At 45.3% G+C, this 20,573-nt stretch overlaps 1 protein-coding gene across 6 annotated transcripts in view; it reads right to left on the bottom strand.

The window, feature by feature from the left end:
* The window catches only part of PHF20 (PHD finger protein 20), a 93,814-nt gene that overhangs the window by 10,001 nt on the left and 63,240 nt on the right, over window positions 1-20,573 (bottom strand). For 4 of the 6 annotated variants that reach the window (XM_044298336.1, XM_044298338.1, XM_044298337.1 and 1 more), the window contains 6 exons: window positions 16,478-16,753; window positions 11,117-11,302; window positions 10,667-10,750; window positions 8,976-9,125; window positions 7,396-7,580; window positions 5,605-5,704 (listed from right to left, as the gene is read on the bottom strand). In XM_044298336.1, coding sequence (XP_044154271.1) covers window positions 5,605-5,704; window positions 7,396-7,580; window positions 8,976-9,125; window positions 10,667-10,750; window positions 11,117-11,302; window positions 16,478-16,753 — 981 coding nt within the window. The remainder of the gene's footprint in view (window positions 1-5,604; window positions 5,705-7,395; window positions 7,581-8,975; window positions 9,126-10,666; window positions 10,751-11,116; window positions 11,303-16,477; window positions 16,754-20,573) is intronic. The other 2 variants (XM_044298340.1, XM_044298342.1) reach the window with 1 other exon arrangement.

Raw genomic sequence — 20,573 nt, 5'->3', positions numbered from 1 at the left:
CAAACAGGCATAACAGGCCCATTTTATGTATGCATTTTAATCATCCACTGCATTGCTGTAAAAAAGTTTGTACAGAACATTCCTGTGACTCCACTAAACCGACCGATCCGAGGATCCTTGGGCTGCCGACAGTGCCTGTCGCGGTCTCGAGGCAGAGTACAATGTGTGCGTCATTTCCACATGGATAGTGTACAGGGGGCATACCATCTCAGGGCTATACATTTCCGCGCCATAAATAATGGCTCAAAAATTTTGTCATGTAGTCATCCCAGTTATCTTCATTTATAAGTCCCAGCAGGCAAATCTCAGGGGTGCAGTCTATCTGAACCGGCAACAAATTGGAGAGAAAAGCAGTCACCTCCCTCCAGAATACAGCTGTTGGGCTGCAACTCCATATCATGTGCCAGAAGTCTGCGTCTAGTTCCCCTCATCGTGAGCATGCTGTGGATGATGCTCTGCCCATCCTGTAGAGCCTAGCTGGCGTTAAATAGGTTTGATAAATAATGTACAGTTGTATTTTAATAACTGCTGGCGATACATGTAAATGTGATTCCAATAAATCAGTTATGCATTCTTCAGTAAGTGTGGGGATCATTTCCATTTATCCATTACCCTGAGAGGGCCGTTCTTGACCTTTGCTTGCACTAAATGGGAATAAATTGCTGACACTAGTCCTCTGGGACCCTGGGTTTTAACAACCCCTATTAGTGAGTATATCAGGATTATAGCCTGCATGGCCAACCTAAGGCTACTTTCACAATCGCGTTTTCGTTACAATAATACAACCGCATACATCAGTCATGAACGGATCCGTTTATATTATCTGTAACATAGCCAAGACGGATCCATCATGAACTCCATTGAAAGTCAATAAAGGACAGATCAGTTTTCTATTGTGCCAGAGAAAACTGATCGGTCCCCCATTGACTTACATTATGTGCCAGGACGAATCCGTTTGGCTCAGTTTCGTCAAGCGGACAGCAAAACGCTGCAGGCAGCGTTTGTGTCAGCTTCCAGAGCGGAATGGAGACTGATCGGAGGCAAACTGATGCATTCTGAATGGAAAAGCATCCGCTCAGAATGTATTAGGGCAAAACTCATCAGTTTTGGACCGCTTGTGAGTGCCCTGAACGGATCTCACAAACGGAAAGCCAAAACGCCAGTATGAAAGTAGCCTAAGTTGTAGGTATGAAAAGGGAGTACGAGGAAATTTGTACTTCTGAGACAGTGCTTCAAATGTCATCAGTACTCCCTGATCGTATACATCTCCAAGCGTTTTAACCTCTGCCGTCTGCAATCTTTCAGCCCCCATGACTACTTCTACCAGTGGCAGCGATTGATTGGCCCATAAAAGGTATATCTGGGTCAGTATTTTCGCTTCTCTCCAGATAGTTTGTGCTAACCTATGCAGCGGCAGCAGCAGTTTCTGGAATTTAGGAGGCATCTCCAGGACTGACAACAACAACAGTCCAGGAAGGGCATTAAGAAGTGGGTAGGTCCTCCGCAGTATATCAAGTTCTAATAAGCCTCAGCTGACCTGCTAAATCTATATAGTAATCTGGTAAAGCCATACCACCTTCTGTTTTTGGCTTTTTTAAATGTATCTAATGTATCTTAGTTTAGCCCGTGATCTTCCCCATATAAAAACTCTATAATCGGAGTCTATTTCTCTAAATATCGATTTAGGTATTAGGCACCTCTGAGTGTTGGAGGGCATATAACACCTTGGGAAGTATAAATCATTTTTATGCGATTACTACATCCTGCCACCGAGATGGGTAATGTTTTCCAGTTTTGGAGCTTGTTCCGTATATGGTCCTTTATGGGGTAAATTTTGAGAAACAGGGCCTGGGAATATCTTAGTAATATTTACCCCTAGATACTTGAAGGTATCAACCACCTTTAGTCTTTACACATGTAAGGGACCTGTCCAACCTGTCTAGAGGCATGTAGACCGATTTCTCCCAATTGATTTGCATGCCCGAAAACTCCCCAAATTCATTTAAGGCCACTGCACCTTTAAGGGAAATGTCAGGTGACGATAAACATAGTATCCTGTCATCTGCATATGGTCCTATATGGACTTCTGTCTCCCATGGTCACCCGGTTATATTGCTGCTGCTCCTCCTCACTTTAATTGTCAGATACTCAACTGCCAGTGCAAATAAGAGTGGTGACAGGGGGCAGCCCCGTCTCGTACCTCTATGAAGAGGAAAGCTTACGGATAGCTCTCCATTTATCAATAGCCTACTGACTGGGCTGCTGTATAGTATTCCATTTGAGAAATTGTGGGCCAAACCTTTTCAGGCAGTTAATCAGATAGGCCTATTCTATTGAATCAAATACCTTGGCAGCGTCTAGTGAAGCAAGGGCCTAATCCTCATTTAAAAAGGAGAACCCCACCTGAGTAACTACCTGAACCCGCCTGATATTCTTGGTGGTGGATTTCCCTGGCATCAATCCTGTCTGGATGTACCAATGATAGGATTACCCGATTTAGAAGTGGCCTGAATTCTTGTCAATATTCTGTAGTCTACATGAGCCACAGTCTAACATATCCTTAACAGGTTTGAGTAACAATATAATAGTGGTTTCCATAAACGTTTAGGGCAGGTTACCTTTTTCCAAGGAGAATTGGCGGGTGGATAACAATTGAGGAGCTAGAACCTCCATATATTTAGCATACACTTCTTTGGGGAGCCCGTCTGGGCCGGGAGATTTCCCATTATTAAGATCGGATATTGCTTGTGTCATTTCTTCTACGCTAATTGGGTAGGTTGTGTTGTAGTAAGGGTAGGTGGATATGCCCAATAAATATGCAGCTATCTCCGCTTCAGTTGCTGTTATTCTAGATCTGTATAGACCTGGTAGAAGTGTGTAAAAGGTATGGAGAATTGCCTCTTGCGTGTTGTGCAGTTGTCCTGCGGGGTCTCTAACTGCTAAAATCGTTGAGGAAGGAGAGAGTTATGACGGACTAATTGAGCCAGTAGTTTAGCCGATTGATTTCCCAGTTCGAATGCTGTCTGTTTCAAGCCTTGTCCTTAAGTGTCGCTAAATATTGTCTTCCCACTTGGGGCCACGCGTTTGTTAGTGTCTGTCGGGTGATTAAGATATTGCAGTTTCAGTGTAGTACACCGGGATTCCAGCTCCACCTCTGAACGTTTGGCGTCTTTTTTTAAAATAAAAGGATATGCTGGAGTGTAAGGACCCTCGAAGAAATGCCTTTAAGGTGTCCCACACCTGTGCTAGGTTAGGTTTGTTTGCGTGTATTTCAAGAAACTCTCGTAGCTGGTAAGGGATTCTATCTGCTGATCAAGAGGTTCAGCCAGAATGGATGTATAGTCATCCTGTACATTATTGAATGCGTGCCCCGCATCAGAGTGCCCAGTATCTGAGTGGTCAGATATCCCTCTGGGTAGGTATGTTACCGCACGTAGATTTAACATCACTAACTCGTTACCTAACATAGTCTATTCGGGTTAGGGAGTTATGTCCGCCACTGTAGCAGGAGTATACCTCGTCTGTGGGGTATTTAGCTCTCCCGAGGTCCAACTATCTAAATTAAAATCAGAAACCTATTAAGTTGTGAGGGAGTCCCCATGTTTATTAGGTCCACATAGCCCAGAGAGCGGTCAAGAGTGGTCCAACATCATGTTTAAAGCTCCCATGCAGATTACTCTAGCTTGTGGATAAGTGGCTGTGAATGTAGCAGCGAAGTGTAGAACCTGCATAGAGCCTGGGGGACCGGCACAGAACACGTGGGACGCCAAAAAGGAGATCCAGACCAGGTACCAGCCATAACCCAGCAGTCAAGGCCTGCAAGATCGCTAGAAAAGGTACCAGCAGTCAGGGTATCATTGCCACGTGGGACACCACAACAGGCACAATACCCGACGGCTTTTATTAGAACTGTCTTGAATTTACTAATGATTGATGCGGTCACAGCACTAGTATTGGCACAATAGATTTGGTGAAATCAACCACTGGATTATGGATGGAAGACTCCATCTGATTATATCAAGTCACCTCTGAACACATTAACGTTCATCCAAGTAAACTGTGACTCAAATTGCCAAATACAAGCAATTGAAGTTGCCAGAGACTTCTCCAGGGGAAGTAAAGACCGCTCTATCACCATCCACCACTCTGAATTTGGCAGGATAGCCCATAGACTCTAGAGTATGGGATGTTTGCTTCTCTCAGGCATCTCTTGACATCCATGAAGGTGGTGTGTGGTTTCTGCAGTTCCATAGAAAAATCGGGCAAGATGGAAAAACTGGCAATGTCATCCTTTGCAGTTGAGGAACCTTGCAAGCATGGGGCGGGGTGGTGCCCCTGGTGGAGGAGGTTTTGCTGGTATTCTGTGGGCCCGTTCTACTACATAGGCTGAGGGGAAGTTTGCATCTGGAAAAAGCTCCTCCATCCAATTTTCTATAAACTCATCTGGCGCCCGGCCTTCAGCTCTTTCAGGCAATCCAATTATTCTAATGTCATTTCTACGGAGCCTATTTTCTAGGTCCTCTGCTTTCTGCTTCCATTGCTCCGCTTTGGTATTAGGATCAGAGATGGCTCTTGGAACAGTAGCAGTGAAATTCTCTATACGAGATATATACGTTCTTCAGTGTGTTGGACCAGTTTTCGCAGGTTTTGGGGCAGTTGTCTTGACTTCGTCCACTTTCTGTGAGGGAAGTCTTGCACACAGTGATCGCTTCCAAGACCTCAGTGGTTACTTGTTTAAGAGTACGTTCTTCCTCCTGGGAAGTTACTTGGGTCGGTATTTCGGATGCTGTACTTTCTCTAGTCTGCATATTCCGTGGCGGTAATGGTGACTGTGCCCCATCTTCTGGTTGTCTGGCAAATTCTCGCAATTTTTCATTGGTTTTTGTGGCCCCATTGTTGTATCAAAATAGTAGACAGTTCTGCGATATTCAGAGCAGGCTTCAGGGGTCAAAATGGTGTAGCGTACAGTATATATACTGTGATATTGGTAGCAGTCTCAAGACTGATATTTTTTCAGAGATGCCTGGCACCTTTGTACACATAACATTGATTTGATTGTAAAATCAGGCAGTTTGATCCTGCTTTCTTGGGCTGTTTCTACAAGAGGCTGTATCTGGGCTGCTGAGTGATCGGGGATATTGCTGTATGTGCTGCTGCAGGAGTCTGGTTCTGTCTAGGCTTCTGCCCCCTTCCCTGCAGAGGTATCTGCAAGATGGCCGACTGGCTGGAAACTTTAGCTGGTAATCTCTGCGGCCGAATCCCCTTCCCTCCACCTCGGGTATAGCGCCTCCCAATCTCGTACTCCTTATGCCTCACCAGGATCTGGGCTTCAGCGCTCGCTGCAGGTCCTCCGTTTGAACCCATACGTGGCACCCTCACTCCAGTTTCCGGAGTGGCTCTCAGTGCAGCTCCCAGAGTGCCTCCTCTGCGCACTCTGCCCGGTCCGTCCGTACGTAGCTGGTTGCTGTATGTTGCAGGGCTAAGTCAGGGTGTCTGTCAGGCTCAAATGGTCACAGATCTGCCAGGATTTTGCCCCGGAAATGCTACTTTAATTTGTCAAACTGTACAACATTCCCAAAAATTTTTTTTTTAAAGAATACATACCTGGTGGATCCTGGCAGATATAGCAAGTGTATTTTTCAGGTACAGTGTCTTCTAATAACCCCATGCAAACTCCATGCTGCCAGCACAAACATTCTTCACACTGGAAAAACAAAGTAAAGAAAGGATTATCAAAAGGGATATACTCCAGCCACCACTTACGAGCCTGCTAGATACCACCACCATATTGAGACCACACAGGCAGATACACTGAGGCAATAATTGGGAATGAACATTCATAGGAATCATTCACTCCAGTTCTGTAGCTGCATTTACATGTAGTAATGATCGCTTACTGTGTTTGTCAAGTGATCACTGACACATTTGCATGGACCAATTATTGGGAACAAACGTTTGTACGAATATTTGTTTCCTATAATTAAAGAGGACCTTTCACCAGAATAAAACTTCTAAAGTAACTATACAGGCATATAGAGCGGCGCCCAGGGACCCCCCTGCACTTACTGTTATACCTGGGCCCGCTCCGTTCTCCCGTTATTGCCTCCGGTATCTTCAGAGTTAGGCTCCACCCAGGGGAACCTGCCGTCGGCTCATTCTCCCATGCTGTAGCGCTGGCCAATCACAGAGCTCAGCTCATAGCCTGAGAGAAAAAAGCCTCTCAGGCTATGAGCTGAGCGCTGTGATTGGCCAGCGCTGCAGCCTGGGAAAAGAAGGCGCCGGCACGGCAGGTTCCCCTGGGTGGAGCCTGACTCTGAAGATACCGGAGGCAATAACTGGAGAACGGAGCGGCGCCCAGGTATAAACAATAAGTGAATGGGGGGGGGGGGGGTCCCTGGGCGCCGCTCTACATGCCTGTATAGTTACTTTAGAAGTTTTATTCTGGTGAAAGGTCCTCTTTAACTCAATCATTTGCCAGGTAAATGGACCCTTAAATCATTCAAACTATCTGTTGGCAATAAATGAGGGTTATGAAACTGGACTCTGGGCAATCAAAGGATCACTGAGCTGGCATCTGCAGAATGGACCAAAACATCATCTTTATTCTGCCTTACTATAAACTCTATAGTGGTAGGCAACCTCCGGCTCCCAGCTGTTGTGAAACTACAGCATGCTCCATTCATTTCTATGAGAGTTCTTAGAAGAGCAGAGCAAGTATGCATACTGGGAGCTGTAGTTTCACAACAGCTGGGAGACGGAGGTTGCCTACCCCTGCTCTATACAAAGGTAGATATTAGGGGAATGGCATTCCGTAGCTTCACCAACTTGTGGAAAACATTTTTTATTCTTTGCGTCTCTATTATGTGTGTATATGTATGTGCTTCGGGTGATGTGGTAAGACATAAATGTGCCCCAGCATTATAAATTGAAGGTGTTTTCCAAGTTATTATTCATGACCTATTCTCAGGATAGGTCAATAATATTAGATCAGCAGGGGTTCGACAGAGTGCCCCCGAAAATCAGCTGGCTGAAGAGAAGGCCACAAGCCGTGCCAGCGCAGTCTTCCCTTCATTGTTTACCTGCTCAAGGTCTGCATTGCAGTGGTGAGCAGGTGTAGTTACAAGAAGCCATTCCATTCACTTCAATGGGATGGCTCGTTCCTAGAAAAGTGTTTAGAAGTATATGGGATGGCTTTTTGGGTAATTACACCTGCTCACCACTGTGATGTAAGGCAAGTAAACAATGACTGGTGTGCGGCCTTCTCTTCAACCAACTGATAGGCGGGTGTAATGGATGTTGGACCCCCGTCAATCTGATATTTATTACCTATCCTGAGGATAGGCCATCAATAAAAAAAATCTCTCGGGAAAACCTCTAAGGAGGTCTGTGTTCTACCTGAATCATGAAGTCATTTTCGTCCTGCACCTCACACATGCAGCGAACAATTTCACACTCTGCCTCATCATCCTCCATATCTTCATCTGCATTTGTAACGTCTATTTCTTCATTGTAGTCGTCGTCATCATCATCATCACTCCAAAGCAGACTTTCTGTGCATGAATCACTTAGAGTCTCCTCATCTGTTCAGACGAAAGCCAATTAAACATCTACTAGAAGTTTCACTACATCATATAGAAGTTTTTTTTTCTGGTCTTAAATAAAGTGAAATCATAATAGGAAACTTTCTATTATAATCGTCAAGAACTCTTCTAGCCGTCAATGAATTCTAAATAACAGATATTGAAAATGGTGGGAATTGACAAAGTATATTAGAAAACTTAGTCATTTATGCTAGCAGAAGCATCAACATTAAAATCCCTATAATTAAAGTGGTTATCTGGGGAGGAAAAAACAAACAAAAACGTATCAGCTTAAAATAAAGCCAACCTATAAATAAAACAAAAAACACACCACATGGCATGCAAATCCACATGCCATGATATATTGCTGCTAAGCACAACGTAGGCGCTCTGTATACTGTCTCCATACATTTTGGTCAGAACACATAGGCCCACTGACCATGTCACAGTGGCCACCTATGGGTTGGACCCTTACACTAAAATAAAAGCACTTAAAAGGGGCTATGCAGAAAAAAAGATAATGATGACCTATCCTCAGAATAGGTAATCTATATCACATCGGCGGGGCTCTGGGTCCGAGCTACAACTTGGCCACCCTGCACCGTGACACGGGAAGACATGTTTATTCCTATGTAAGACAACACAACCCTGTGTTATGTGACTGAGGGCTGTGTCACGCTCCCTGTTAGTGTCAAGTCGTCATCTTTCACATCACTGCAAAAAAGATTGAACAGAGCTGGTGCAACAGCCCACTGAAGTCATATCACTGCTTACACCCCAGGACTAATAGCAGTGGGGCAGGGAGCTATATGAGCAAGTCAAGTTTCTGGCATGAAATACATTTTAAAGCAACATTTTCTAGCAGAGCTGGCTCCCTTTCCTATGGTAGTATCCCGTATACGCACCACCCATAGACTATATACATCTAAGCGATCCACGTCTCTGCTCAATGATTGGTGGGCATACAGATCAGACAGCGGCAATGCCACTTCCTGCTTTGTTCCCAGCAATCATGAGAAACAAACCCAGATCAGCTCTGCAGGGCATGCTGCAAGGCGGTATTCTGTAACTGGGGCCAATATATCCAGAGAAATCAGCAACAAAAAAAATTGTTATGTTAAATACGCCGCTCCCACCCCCTCCGAAGTTCTTGTATGACCTTATGAGGGGCAAAAATGATGAAAAAAACTAAAATATAAAATAAAATGTACCCCCTTTTTATAACATTTCCCAAGGAATAAAAAGATAAAAATACCATAATAAAATTTGCATAAAAATAGTTAGATTTTGAAGCTGCATTGAAAACAAAAATAAATAAAAAAAACACTTAAGGACGTGCCCCCCATAAAAGAAATGATTGTGTCCATATAATGATCATCTAATTCTGTTACTCACCACTTAATCGGGGCGTATCTCTGCGCTTCATATGATCAGATGTTTTAATAGAACAAGAAATGTTATAATCTGTGCCCAGCTTTATGGAGTTTGTTTTTTTGGGTGACAGCTCCTTTGAAATGTCAACATTTTCTTCGCTGCCAGATAGCTCTACAGATGAGATGTACGTGTGGAAAAAAAATCATCATAAGCCAGTTCAATAAAGTGGTAATGTCATAAAAAGAAACCGTCATGCAAGTGAGGTCAAAGGGACATGAAGTGGGCACAGCAAACTTGGGATTTTCCGGATTTTCCAGCAAGGCGCCACTGAACCCATTAGGCTCTGTTCATATTAGGCTGCTTTCACACTAGCGTTCGTCGGTCCGCTCGTGAGCTCCGTTTGAAGGGGCTCACGAGCGGACCCGAACGCCTCCGTCCAGCCCTGATGCAGTCTGAATGGAGCGGATCCGCTCAGACTGCATCAGTCTGGCGGCGTTCAGCCTCCGCTCGCCTCCGCACGGACAGGCGGACAGCTGAACGCTGCTTGCAGCGTTCGGGTGTCCGCCTGGCCGTGCGGAGGCGTGCGGATCCGTCCAGACTAAGGCTACTTTCACACTAGCGTTCGGGCGGATCCGTTCTACGATCGCTAATAATGCAGACGGAGGCTCCGTTCAGAACGGATCCGTCTGCATTATTTTTAGCATATAACAGCTAAGTGTGAAAATAGCCTCGTACGGATCCGTCCAGACTTTCAATGTAAAGTCAATGGGGGACGGATCCGCTTGAAGATTGAGCCACATTGTGGCATCTTCAAACGGATCCGTCCCCATTGACTTACATTGTAAGTCTGGACGGATCCGCACGCCTCCGCACGGCCAGGCGGACACCCGAACGCTGCTGAGCGGAGCGGAGGCTGAACGCGTCAGACTGATGCAGTCTGAGCGGATCCGCATCCATTCAGACTGCATCAGGGCTGGACGGAGGCGGTCGGGTCCGCTCGTGAGCCCCTTCAAACGGAGCTCACGAGCGGACCAGCGAACGCTAGTGTGAAAGGAGCCTTACAATGTAAGTCAATGGGGACGGATCCGTTTGAAGATGCCACAATATGGCTCAATCTTCAAGCGGATCCGTCCCCCATTGACTTTACATTGAAAGTCTGGACGGATCCGTCCGAGGCTATTTTCACACTTAGCTTTTTTTTGCCATTTTAATGCAGACGGATCCGTTCTGAACGGAGCCTCCGTCTGCATTAATATGATCGGATCCGTTCAGAACGGATCCGATCGAACGCTAGTGTGAAAGTAGCCTTAGTCATATTTTAGAGGGCAAAAAATTGTGCAGCCTGAAAGCCATCTGCTAATTGATTGGCAAAACTGTCATGGCGTTGTAAAAATGATGCTAATGTGAACAGAGACAGATGTACAGAGCAACCATTTGGGTGACAGTGGAGGAAGGGAACGTATTTAAAGACTACATATAAAAAATAATTAAAAATAATGCATGTTGTCCGTAGGTTCATAAAATTCTATAGAGTATATCTTGGCCTACTATGTGGGCGAGAGATGCAGGCTAATTAACTCAATGGGTACTGTAATGACATCGATTGGCGGCCTTCACCCAATAACTATTCTGCTACTGTTAATATGACAGCTTATAAAATGAGACAGAAGCGTGAACACTGCCAAAGTCGAAAAATGTGACACTTTCATTACCTGACTTGATTCTTTTCTTCTTTTTCTTCTTCTTTGATTTAAGGCTCAAAAGGTCTTTAAACTTCTCCTTTACATTCTCTTTAACTGTAAAGGAGTTTGAGAATTAGAGCCGACGCCTAATAATGCAGAGCAGTATGGCAACATCCTGAGACACTGAATATCTACTTTTACCCATCTTTAGAATATCATAAAATTATCAAAAGCCAACAGTGAAGCACATTGGACTGGTGGTGTAAGTTCTCTGTCCAATTGGACCTGTAGGAGGTTTGCCTTAGGCACTTTTCCTGTAACATACAATGTCCATGTTGGGTTGTCATTTCTATCTTTTTCATTTCTTCTCTTGTTACATCATTTTGGCTCATTACGTAGGGCACTTAGGTATAGGTCCTGTGACCCCAGTTAAGCTACTTGAGTGGTGTCTATTTTTAAAAGCAATAAAACAACCCTTACCACTATCTGAACCCTTCTCAGGCTTGCGACAAGACTTCTGAATTTGATTCTCTTTGCTTTTCTCTTTCAATGTGGGTCTTTGGACACTTGAGCTATTTGTGGCTGGGCTTGAATGGCGCCTCTTCTCACAAATTAAGTCTTTACCATCATGGGGCGAACTTCGTAGAGAAATCTGAAACGGGGTGTCTAAAGAAACCAGAAACAGGTCATACAAAGTCTGGAATCAACCACAGATTTCAAACGCCACATACACATTCACTGACGGGACTACGAAAATGGAGAACAGACACGTAGATCATGCTTCAATGTACTCAAACCAGGGTTGAGACCATCAGGCAGAACATTGTCAACCACTGAGCAAACTAAAACCAACAGTCAGCGGCCATGCCACCACATAACGGCAGAAAGAAAAGCATTACTGGAGATGTTTGATGGCTCCGTGTAACATCAACCTTCTAGTCAGCGGTCATTCCCATAAAGAGTCATATCACACTATTACAAGATAAAAAAGAAGTTCCTCTGGGAAAGATTAGGTAAAATAACCATCTACAGGCTATCACAGACACATGCATGAAGAATTAGTCCTGGCCAATAGTCAATGACCAGATTCTAGAAGTAATATTATTAGGCATTTGTATCTAAAAACCCATTGTTACCAATAGTGAAGAGCCCAGTCACTAATCCAACTACTGTCCAACAGATAACTAGGAAACTTAATTGGGATCTGCCACAGTCCACTAGTCTAGCAATGCCCAAGCTTGTGCTCCAGGAACATCAACAGGCCAGAAATTATCTTAAAAATATCACATAAGTAGTACAAAGGGATTGTCTGCCTTTCTTCTTACCGATCTATCCTTTGGATTGGTCACCAGCATCTGATCGGTGGGGGTCAGACACCCAGGGGTCACATGACAGTCGTGACATCACTGGCTTGCGCGATGCAGCAAGAAGGCCATGGCACTACTGCGAGCAGTGCTGCCTTCTCAAAAAGCTGATCGACAGGGGGTCCCGGGTGTCTGACCCCCACCGATGAGATGGTGATGACCTATCCAAAACATTAAATTAGTAAGAGAAAAGGCGGACAACCCCTTTAATTTTCGATAAATCAACGTGTAAGGCTGGGGCTACACAACGCCATGTATGAAGTTTCAGAAAAGCTGCATGGCCAAAATTACGTGTTGACTGAAATATGCTTGTGCGGCCATTTTATTCTTGCAATTTGGCTGTAAAAACAGAACCAAATCGCAGAAATGTTGTGGTTGTACGCCACATCCGTTGTGGTCTATGATGCCATAGTCACATGCGGCTTTGTGACCACATATTCAACAGTATTAAATATTTTTGTCTGATGGGTTATCCAGTGCAGAAGATCCCAACCCAAGCACATGCTTGACATCACAGTAGAGGGGTCCAAGTCATTGTCATTTAGGCTCCTCACCAAACAGTTACCCACATGTGGTTTTTATAGGGGTTATCCCATGAAAAATACCCTAGAACAGGGATGCTCAACCTGCGGCCCTCCAGCTGTTGTAAAACCACAACTCCCACCATGCCCTTCTGTAGGCTGATAGCTGTGGGCTGTCCAGGAATGATGGGAGTTGTAGTTTTGCAACAGCTGGAGGGCCGCAGGTTGAGCATGCCTGCCCTAGAACTTTCAAACCAGCAGCTGGATCTGAATACCTTCGTAATTGCATGGAAGTATAAACTTCGTATAGCCACTGAGTTATTCTCTGAAATCTGTACAGCGCCACACGCCGTTTGCCCCTTTTCCGAAAGTCCAGCTCACTGCGGTTGACACGTGCGCTTAGTTCCATCTTTATCAGGGGGGTATCCTTGCAGCTGCTGGCAGTTCAAATGCACCCCCTCCCCAGAGCTGCCAGTTTGAAATAAATCTAGCAGAGCAATAAATGGGAAAATCTCTAGATCCATGTGAGGTACAGTGCTGGTTCCAAGTTTGTTGGAAAGAGATTGCCATGTACTGTATGATGTCTCATGTTCATGCTTCAGGTTACTTTCACACTAGCAGGACAGATCCGACAGGCTGTTCACCCTGTCTGATTTGTCCTGCTACCGGACCCGCTCTGCCCCCATTGACTATAATGGGGACGGGGGCGGAGCTTCGGCACAGCATGGCAGTATGTAGTGATCGGCCGCCAGACTAAAAAGTCAGACATGCAGTACTTTTAGTCCGGCGGCCTCTCGTCGTGTTGCAGCGGAGCACCCTCTCCCCCCCCATTATAGTCAATGAAGGTAGCGTGGAAGTCCAGCAGCACGGCGAAATAGCAGGACGGATACGACTGGGAACTGGGTCACATCCGTCCTGCCGCTAGTGTGAAAGTAGTACTTTCACACTCGTGGTTGGTGCGGATCTGACATGGATCTGCACAGACTGATCCGTTCAGATAATACAACCGTTCAGAACGGATCCGTTTGTATTATCTGTAACATAGCCAAGACTGATCCATCTTGAACACCATTGAAAGTCAATGGAGGACTGATCCATTTTCTGTTGTGCCAGAGAAAACGAATCAGTCCCCATTGACTTAGGGCTCTTTCACACCTGCGTTCTTTTCTTCCGGCATAGAGTTCCGTCGCCGGGGCTCTATGCCGGAAGAATCCTGATCAGTTTTATCCTAATGCATTCTGAATGGAGAGAAATCAGTTCAGGATGCACCAGGATGTCTTCGGTTCAGGACCAACACGTTTTTTTGGCCGGAGAAAGTACCGCAGCATGCTGCGCTTTTTGCTCCGGCCAAAAATCCCGAACACTTGCCGCAAGGCCGGATCCGGAATTAATGCCCATTGAAAGGCAGTTTAGCTTTTTCTGAATGGTTACCATGGCTGCCGGGACGCTAAAGTCCTGGCAGCCATGGTAAAGTGTACTGGGGAACCGGGGCGCCCCACGCGCATGGATGGCGTGATCGCATGGCACGTCATCCATGCGCATGGGGCGCTCTGACGTCATTCTGGAGCGCCCCGGGAGCCGCATGGTCTGTAAGTATACTGCTCCCCCGCTCCTCACTACTACGGCAACCAGGACTTTAATAGCGTCCTGGCTGCCATAGTAACACTGAACGCATTTTGAAGACGGATCCGTCTTCAAATGCTTTCAGTTCACTTGCGTTTTTCCGGATCCGGCGTGTAATTCCGGCAAATGGGGTACACGCCAGATCCGGACAACGCAAGTGTGAAAGAGCCCTTACATTGTGTGTCAGTACGGATCAGTTTGGCTCAGTTATGTCTGCTTGCAGCGTCTTGGCGTCCGCCTACAAAGCGGAATGGGGGCAAACTGATTCATTCTGAGCGGATCCTTTTCCATTCAGAATGCATTGGGGCTGAACCGATCCGTTTTGGACCGCTTGTGAGAGCCCTGAACGGATCTGACAAACGGAAAGCCAAAACAGCAGTGTGAAAGTAGCCTTACATTAAACATAGGATAACCCCTTTAAGTTAGTTTTTCATATCCAAAACAAGGAGTGGATCCAAAATAATTATAGGAAAGAATTATACTTTCACCCTTTTTTTGGTTTCCACTATTGTCTGTCTCACAAACTGCATGTGTGCGCCAGCCTGTGAACACACATTACATTGCTTCTGGCCGTATCCACCAATTTTGGTCGGGACCCGCCTGCCATCTAATCTGTATGGGGACTTCCACTCTCCTTCTGCAGCAAAAGTCAGGGGAAAGAAGGATCAGTCATGTTGGTCTGCAACACGTTCTCATTGGAGAGGAGCCATTGACTTGCTCCCCTTTCTCCACTGCACGGACATGCTAAGCCAAACGTTCAGAATATCTATCTCCAGAAAAACTAAATGCTGTTTTACAAAGCCAACCCTACCCATACCACATATGATGGTGCCAAGTAGGGTTGTGATTTCTACTGTTTTAAAGTTACAGAAGGGCCATTATCTAGGAGGCAATCAGAAAATCCAATTGTCCCAACTGCACAGGGACAGGTTTGGCTGCCATCAGTGGAGAGCCACTGGAAAGCATGGCTCTGAATCTGAAGATTCTTCATTAGGACCTTCCCTTTAAATTAAATGCAGTGCACCAATATATTTCTCCTTTTCCACGTAATGTGCTGCCGGCCAGTGCTGGTGCAAATGTGGGAATTGACAACCAACCCACATCATCTGGTTACCAGGATGGCTCTTTTGAAAAGCACTTTACAACATACAAGAAAAATAAATAGGGAGGAAGGCGTTAAAAGAGGTTTGTCCATGTGCTTCATATTGATGATCTAGCTTCAGGATAGGTCAATTTCAGATCGGTGGGCACCTGACTTCCTGCACCCCTGCTGATCCTGTGAGCTCCAAGGCCTCCTCGCCGCTTACCAAACAGCACTGTCCATTGCACTAGCGGCCTTGCTTGGTAATGCAGCCATTAACTGGAAGGGGACTGAGCTGCGCCTAGTCCATATGACCAATGAACGTGATGTCACTGGTCTCTTCAAACTGTTGATCAGTGGTGGACCTGGACCCCCGCCAATCTGATATTGATGACCCATACTGAGGATAAGCCATCAATATAAAAAATCTTTTTTTTTTTAAAACAGAACCTGCAAAAAAAAATTATGTGTCTGTGAGCCGTTGCAGTGAGGTGAAACAGACATCCATTTGCCTCAGTGTTAGGGCTTATTCACACGACCTTGTGAAGCCCGTGTCCGTATTGAGGACCCGCAATACACGGGTCCCGTTCCGTAGCCATTCCGTTTCACGGATGCGGACCCATTCCATTCAATGGGTCCGCAAATCCGGAACAGAACAGAACACTACGGAGTGCTTTCTGAGGTTCTGTTCCGTGCTTCCGCACCGCATAAAGATAGAGCTTGCGCTATCTTTTTGTGGAACAGAGGGATCGTGGACCCATTCAAGTGAATGGGGCCGCGATCCCCATGTGGCTGCCACACAGCAGGTGCCCGTGCTTAGCGGACAGTAATTTGCGGTCCACAGCACAGGCTTCACACGGTCGTGTAAATAAGCCCTTAAACTTAGCCCTAGCATCTCACCAAGAGAAAGAAGAGCATCCACTCAGCAAGTGAGGAGAAAATATATATTTTTCTCAAACGTTAAGAGGAATAGAGAGGGGGAGGGGGGGAAACCTCATGTAGGTGGTAATCTAAAAAACACCAATTTTCTGTAATTAAATTACAGCAAATGTTTTTATACTCCAGGCAAATAAAACAAACTAAAAGAAACGAGAGGAAAGGAAATATAATCAACACTAAAGGGGTAAATGACATGTAGGACAGGGATTCGCCTATGTCTCAACCATGATCCGGTAACCATAGGACATAACTACAAGAGCACTACAATCTAAGCCTAAACAGAGCCACAGGACATAAAGGCGAGCAGTCTTACGCAGGGAACCAGAGGTGGTGCGTCTCCTTTTTGAGGTCTGCTGGCTGTTCTTTTCATGAGCTAAAGAGCCTCTTGTCTGCATATGCCTGGTCATGGACATCTGATCCTGCTCTGCCTTTTCAACTCCATGGAAATACTTCAGGTGATAATGCAGCAATTTGGCTTTGCGAAAGGATTTGGAGCAATCCAAAATTTTGCATTTAAACCTGTTGGCGTCCAGGTCCAAGGTCACAGCTTTGGCAGCTGGATCATCTGGTTTCTTCAAAGTATTTGTTACTGTAAGTACACAACAAAACAAGAAAAACAAGAAAAAAAATAAAATAAAATAGGAAAGTAAAAATGCAAGAATTCAAATCATAAAGGGAAGAAAACTAAAAAACACAAAACAAAAAAAAAAAGGAAACTAGAGAAGCTTGGTCAATTAGCCATATAATCTACAAGAGGGGGGCTGGAAGGCCAGGTTCAAATAGAGAGTTGATGTGGTATAGAATACATACATCCTCATCACTTAGATGCTAGATGTGAGACGATTAGGAGTTTTCAATCCATAGGCCTGGCCTAGGGAATGCAAAAGATGCGGACAGCACACAGTGTGCTCTCCAAATCTGTGTCCCTGCAACACAAAAAAAGTCCCATTTTCCGATTTGCAGATAAAAAGGCATTTGCAACAGTTTGGCGCCTGCGGAAGGGGGAAATGCGGGATGCACATGGTAGTGTGCATCCCAATGCACTTCATGCACTCTTCATATTATTCACAATACAAATCATTATGTGCAAAAAGGACAGAAGGTGGAAAAATGACAGATCATTTCTGACTGCAGGATGACAGGCCGAACTAGATGGACAAATGTCTTTTTGGCCTTATGTACTATGTTACTGCCCAATGATCCTAAATATGGAGTAATGCGTGTAATTTTCAGCTTCTTTAAATGAAATGCGTTGCAGTGAAGAGTGCATGCCTACATTTTACCACCTCTTAAAGCAACAGTCGATGCATTTCTTAACCACACTGAGCATCTGTAGGTGAACCTGGCCTTGTAAGGGTACTTTCACACTTGCGTTGCTGGATTCCGGCAGGCTGTTCAGTCGCCGGAACTGCCTGCCGGATCCGGCAATCTGTATGCAAACGGAAACCATTCGTAGACTGATCTGTTTCACAAATATATTGCAATACCGGATCCGTCTCTCCGGTGTCATCCGGAAAAATTGATCCGGCATTTTTATTTTTTTACATTTTTTAAAGGTCTGCACATGCGCAGACCGGAAGACCAGATCCGTCAATGTGGCAATTTTATTGCCGGATCCAGCACTAATACATTCCAATGGAAAAAAAAAATTGCGGCATTCCGGCAAGTGTTCAGGATTTTGGGCACGAGAGAAAACTGCAGCATGCTGCGGTATTATCTCCGTCCTGAAAAGGCAAAAAGACTGAAATGAAGACATCCTGAAAGGATTGCTTTCCATTCAGAATGCAAGGGGATAAAACGAGTCAGTTTTTTCCCTGGTATTGAGCCCAGAGGACGGAACTCAATGCCGGAAAACTTTGACGCAAGTGTGAAAGTGCCTTAAGGAGAACATGGAGATTCTAAAAGCTGGATGCCTCCGACAGTGTGAGTAACTACAATAGCTGTGCAGCAAGACGACAAAATAAGGACTGGGGTAGTAAAAGTCCAAGTATATTTACTCCTCCATGCATCCCTCTAAGAGGACATGCCCATTTTAGTAAATACTTGTATGCCACAAAAGAACAATTCCAGAGCATTTTTTCCTATAACTGAGTTGCATCGTTCCAGTCATTATTCCTAAAAATGTATGACTAAATTGACAAGATGTCAAAAGGGATGTGTCCCAGCACAGTCTGATACTACCAGCACTGACTGGACTGTAAAACACCTCCCCCCAACTAGTAACACCCAATCTAATCATATTAATAGCTGGAATAACAGAGGAACAGCACAACAGAATTATAAGAAAAAGGTTTTAGAATTTATATTCTATATGGAACACATTCACATAAAAACTACGTCAGGAGAGCTGGCAGGTCCTCTTTAATAAAAAGCTCAGACCGTATATCACACTGCTCTTTAGACTGCCTACCAGAAGGTCTTAGATCTTAAAAGGCAAGATGCTGTTAAAGGGGTTGTCTAAGGTCACAGTTACTAAGGCGAGAGGAGACCAAGTCCTGACCTCTAGGAGTGGCCTGGCACTCGCTGTTTCTGTAGCTACAGACGAGCACAGCAAGCCATACTGTACCCAGGTTAGAGAAAAGGCATAGCTTGCTGCGCTCCGCTGTTTCCCGGCCACCTGGTGAACGATGAGACAGCCCCTTTAATCCACTAGCCTCACAATAGTGCTCACTACTTCATCCTGCCGATATGTAGGCGTGTACATGGACAAGCGAGCAAGAACTGAATCCATTCTACGTAGGCGAATTACTAGTTCTTCCCTACAGCAGGCAGAACAGTATGTAACACAAAGTCTTAGGCCCCATGCACACGGCCGTGTTTCACAGCCGTGTGCGGGCCGTGGAACCGCGGCCTGGATCCCTCCAGAGAGCAGGAGCGCACGGCGTCACTGGGTGCTATGACGCTGTGCGCTCCCTGCTGCCGGCACAGTACAGTAATACACACGGCCGTGTGCATGGGGCCTTAGGGTAACTGCACATGCTGTGGATTACGTGCAGTTTTATGGTGTGGAAAAACTGCAGCGTGATACAATACCAGCAAAGTGAATAAGACTGGACAAATCTTATGAACACTTTGCTTTCCCCCCCCCTTTTTTGAAATTCACAGCATTGTTTTCTCTATAAACTTCAATAGAGTTTTTAAAGGGGTTATCAGAGACTAAAAAATGTCCCCCATATGCCCGGGCCCCTCACACTGAACATCCCAAAACCCTGATAAAGCAAACAGTCCAAGAAGTCTGTCTGAAGAACCAGAAATGCCCCTAACTTTATACTACTCCAGTAGCAGAGAACAGCAGCCATCAGGGATACCTGCAAATAGTCACCTCTGCCTGTTACAAGCATACTCTCCAAGATCTTATGTCACCTAGCAGGCTCTGTGCTGACAGAAAGAATTCAGGTCAGAGCCCTTCATAATGAACACTTGGGAAATAAAATAGGAATCTCAACTGCACCAGAATTACCCTTAAATCTCCTTGGTAAAGGGAACCTGTCACCGGGATTTTGTGTATAGAGCTGAGGACATGGGTTGCGGATGTGCTAGCAGCCATCTAGCAATATCCAGTCCCCATAGCTCTGTGTGCTTTTATTGTGTAAAAAAACAAAAAAGAAAAACAAACACAACCCCGATTTGATCCATATGCAAATTACCCTGAGATGTGTCCTGTACGCGAGATGAGTCCAGTGTGAAGGAGCCCAGCACCGCGCCGCATCCTCAGAATCTCCTCCTTGCTCCCCGACGTCAGAAAGCCAGCTACCTCGCGCATCACGAGATTACAGAGCTCTGGCTTTCTGATGTGGGGGAGCAAGGAGGAGATTCTGAGGATGTGGGGCGGTGCTGGACTCCTCTCACGTACAGGACACATCTCAGGGTAATTTGCATATGGATAAAAAAATATATTTTTTTTTTTACACAATAAAAAGCACACAGAGCTATGGGGACTGGGTATTGAGGATGTGCTAGTGGCCATCCAGCAGCCAGTGTCCTCAGCTCTATACACAAAATCCCAGTGACAGGTTCCCTTTAAAGAGGTTGCCTGGACACCGGTCCATTTCTTCACCCATAAAACAGTCACAAATCACAGCCTGACCAGGAGTCTAATCTTAAGAATCAACAGTATCATGCTTAGGAAGGTGTTAAACCAGATGATCAGACCCTTGGTTAGACCAGGATTGGAGACTGCAATAACAGCAAGGAAAAAAAGCTATGATTTAATGTTAAAGCAGGCACTAGGTCCTCCAAACAGCCAGTCTAAATGGTTTATGTTAACTGCAATCTGTAGAAAAGTTACTGACACCAATAGAAATCAGTTACATAGCAAGCCTGTCAGTGGTCACGGTGCTCCAGTCTGCTCAAAGCATGTTGTATAGTGGCTCCCAGGCCCATTCACCTGAATGAGATGCACATTGGCC

This window comes from Bufo gargarizans, chromosome 6, assembly GCF_014858855.1.
Source record: "Bufo gargarizans isolate SCDJY-AF-19 chromosome 6, ASM1485885v1, whole genome shotgun sequence".
NCBI classification, from domain to species: domain Eukaryota; kingdom Metazoa; phylum Chordata; class Amphibia; order Anura; family Bufonidae; genus Bufo; species Bufo gargarizans.
The sequence above is the reverse complement of the archived record's forward strand: the minus strand, read 5'-3'. Positions and strand labels throughout refer to the sequence as shown.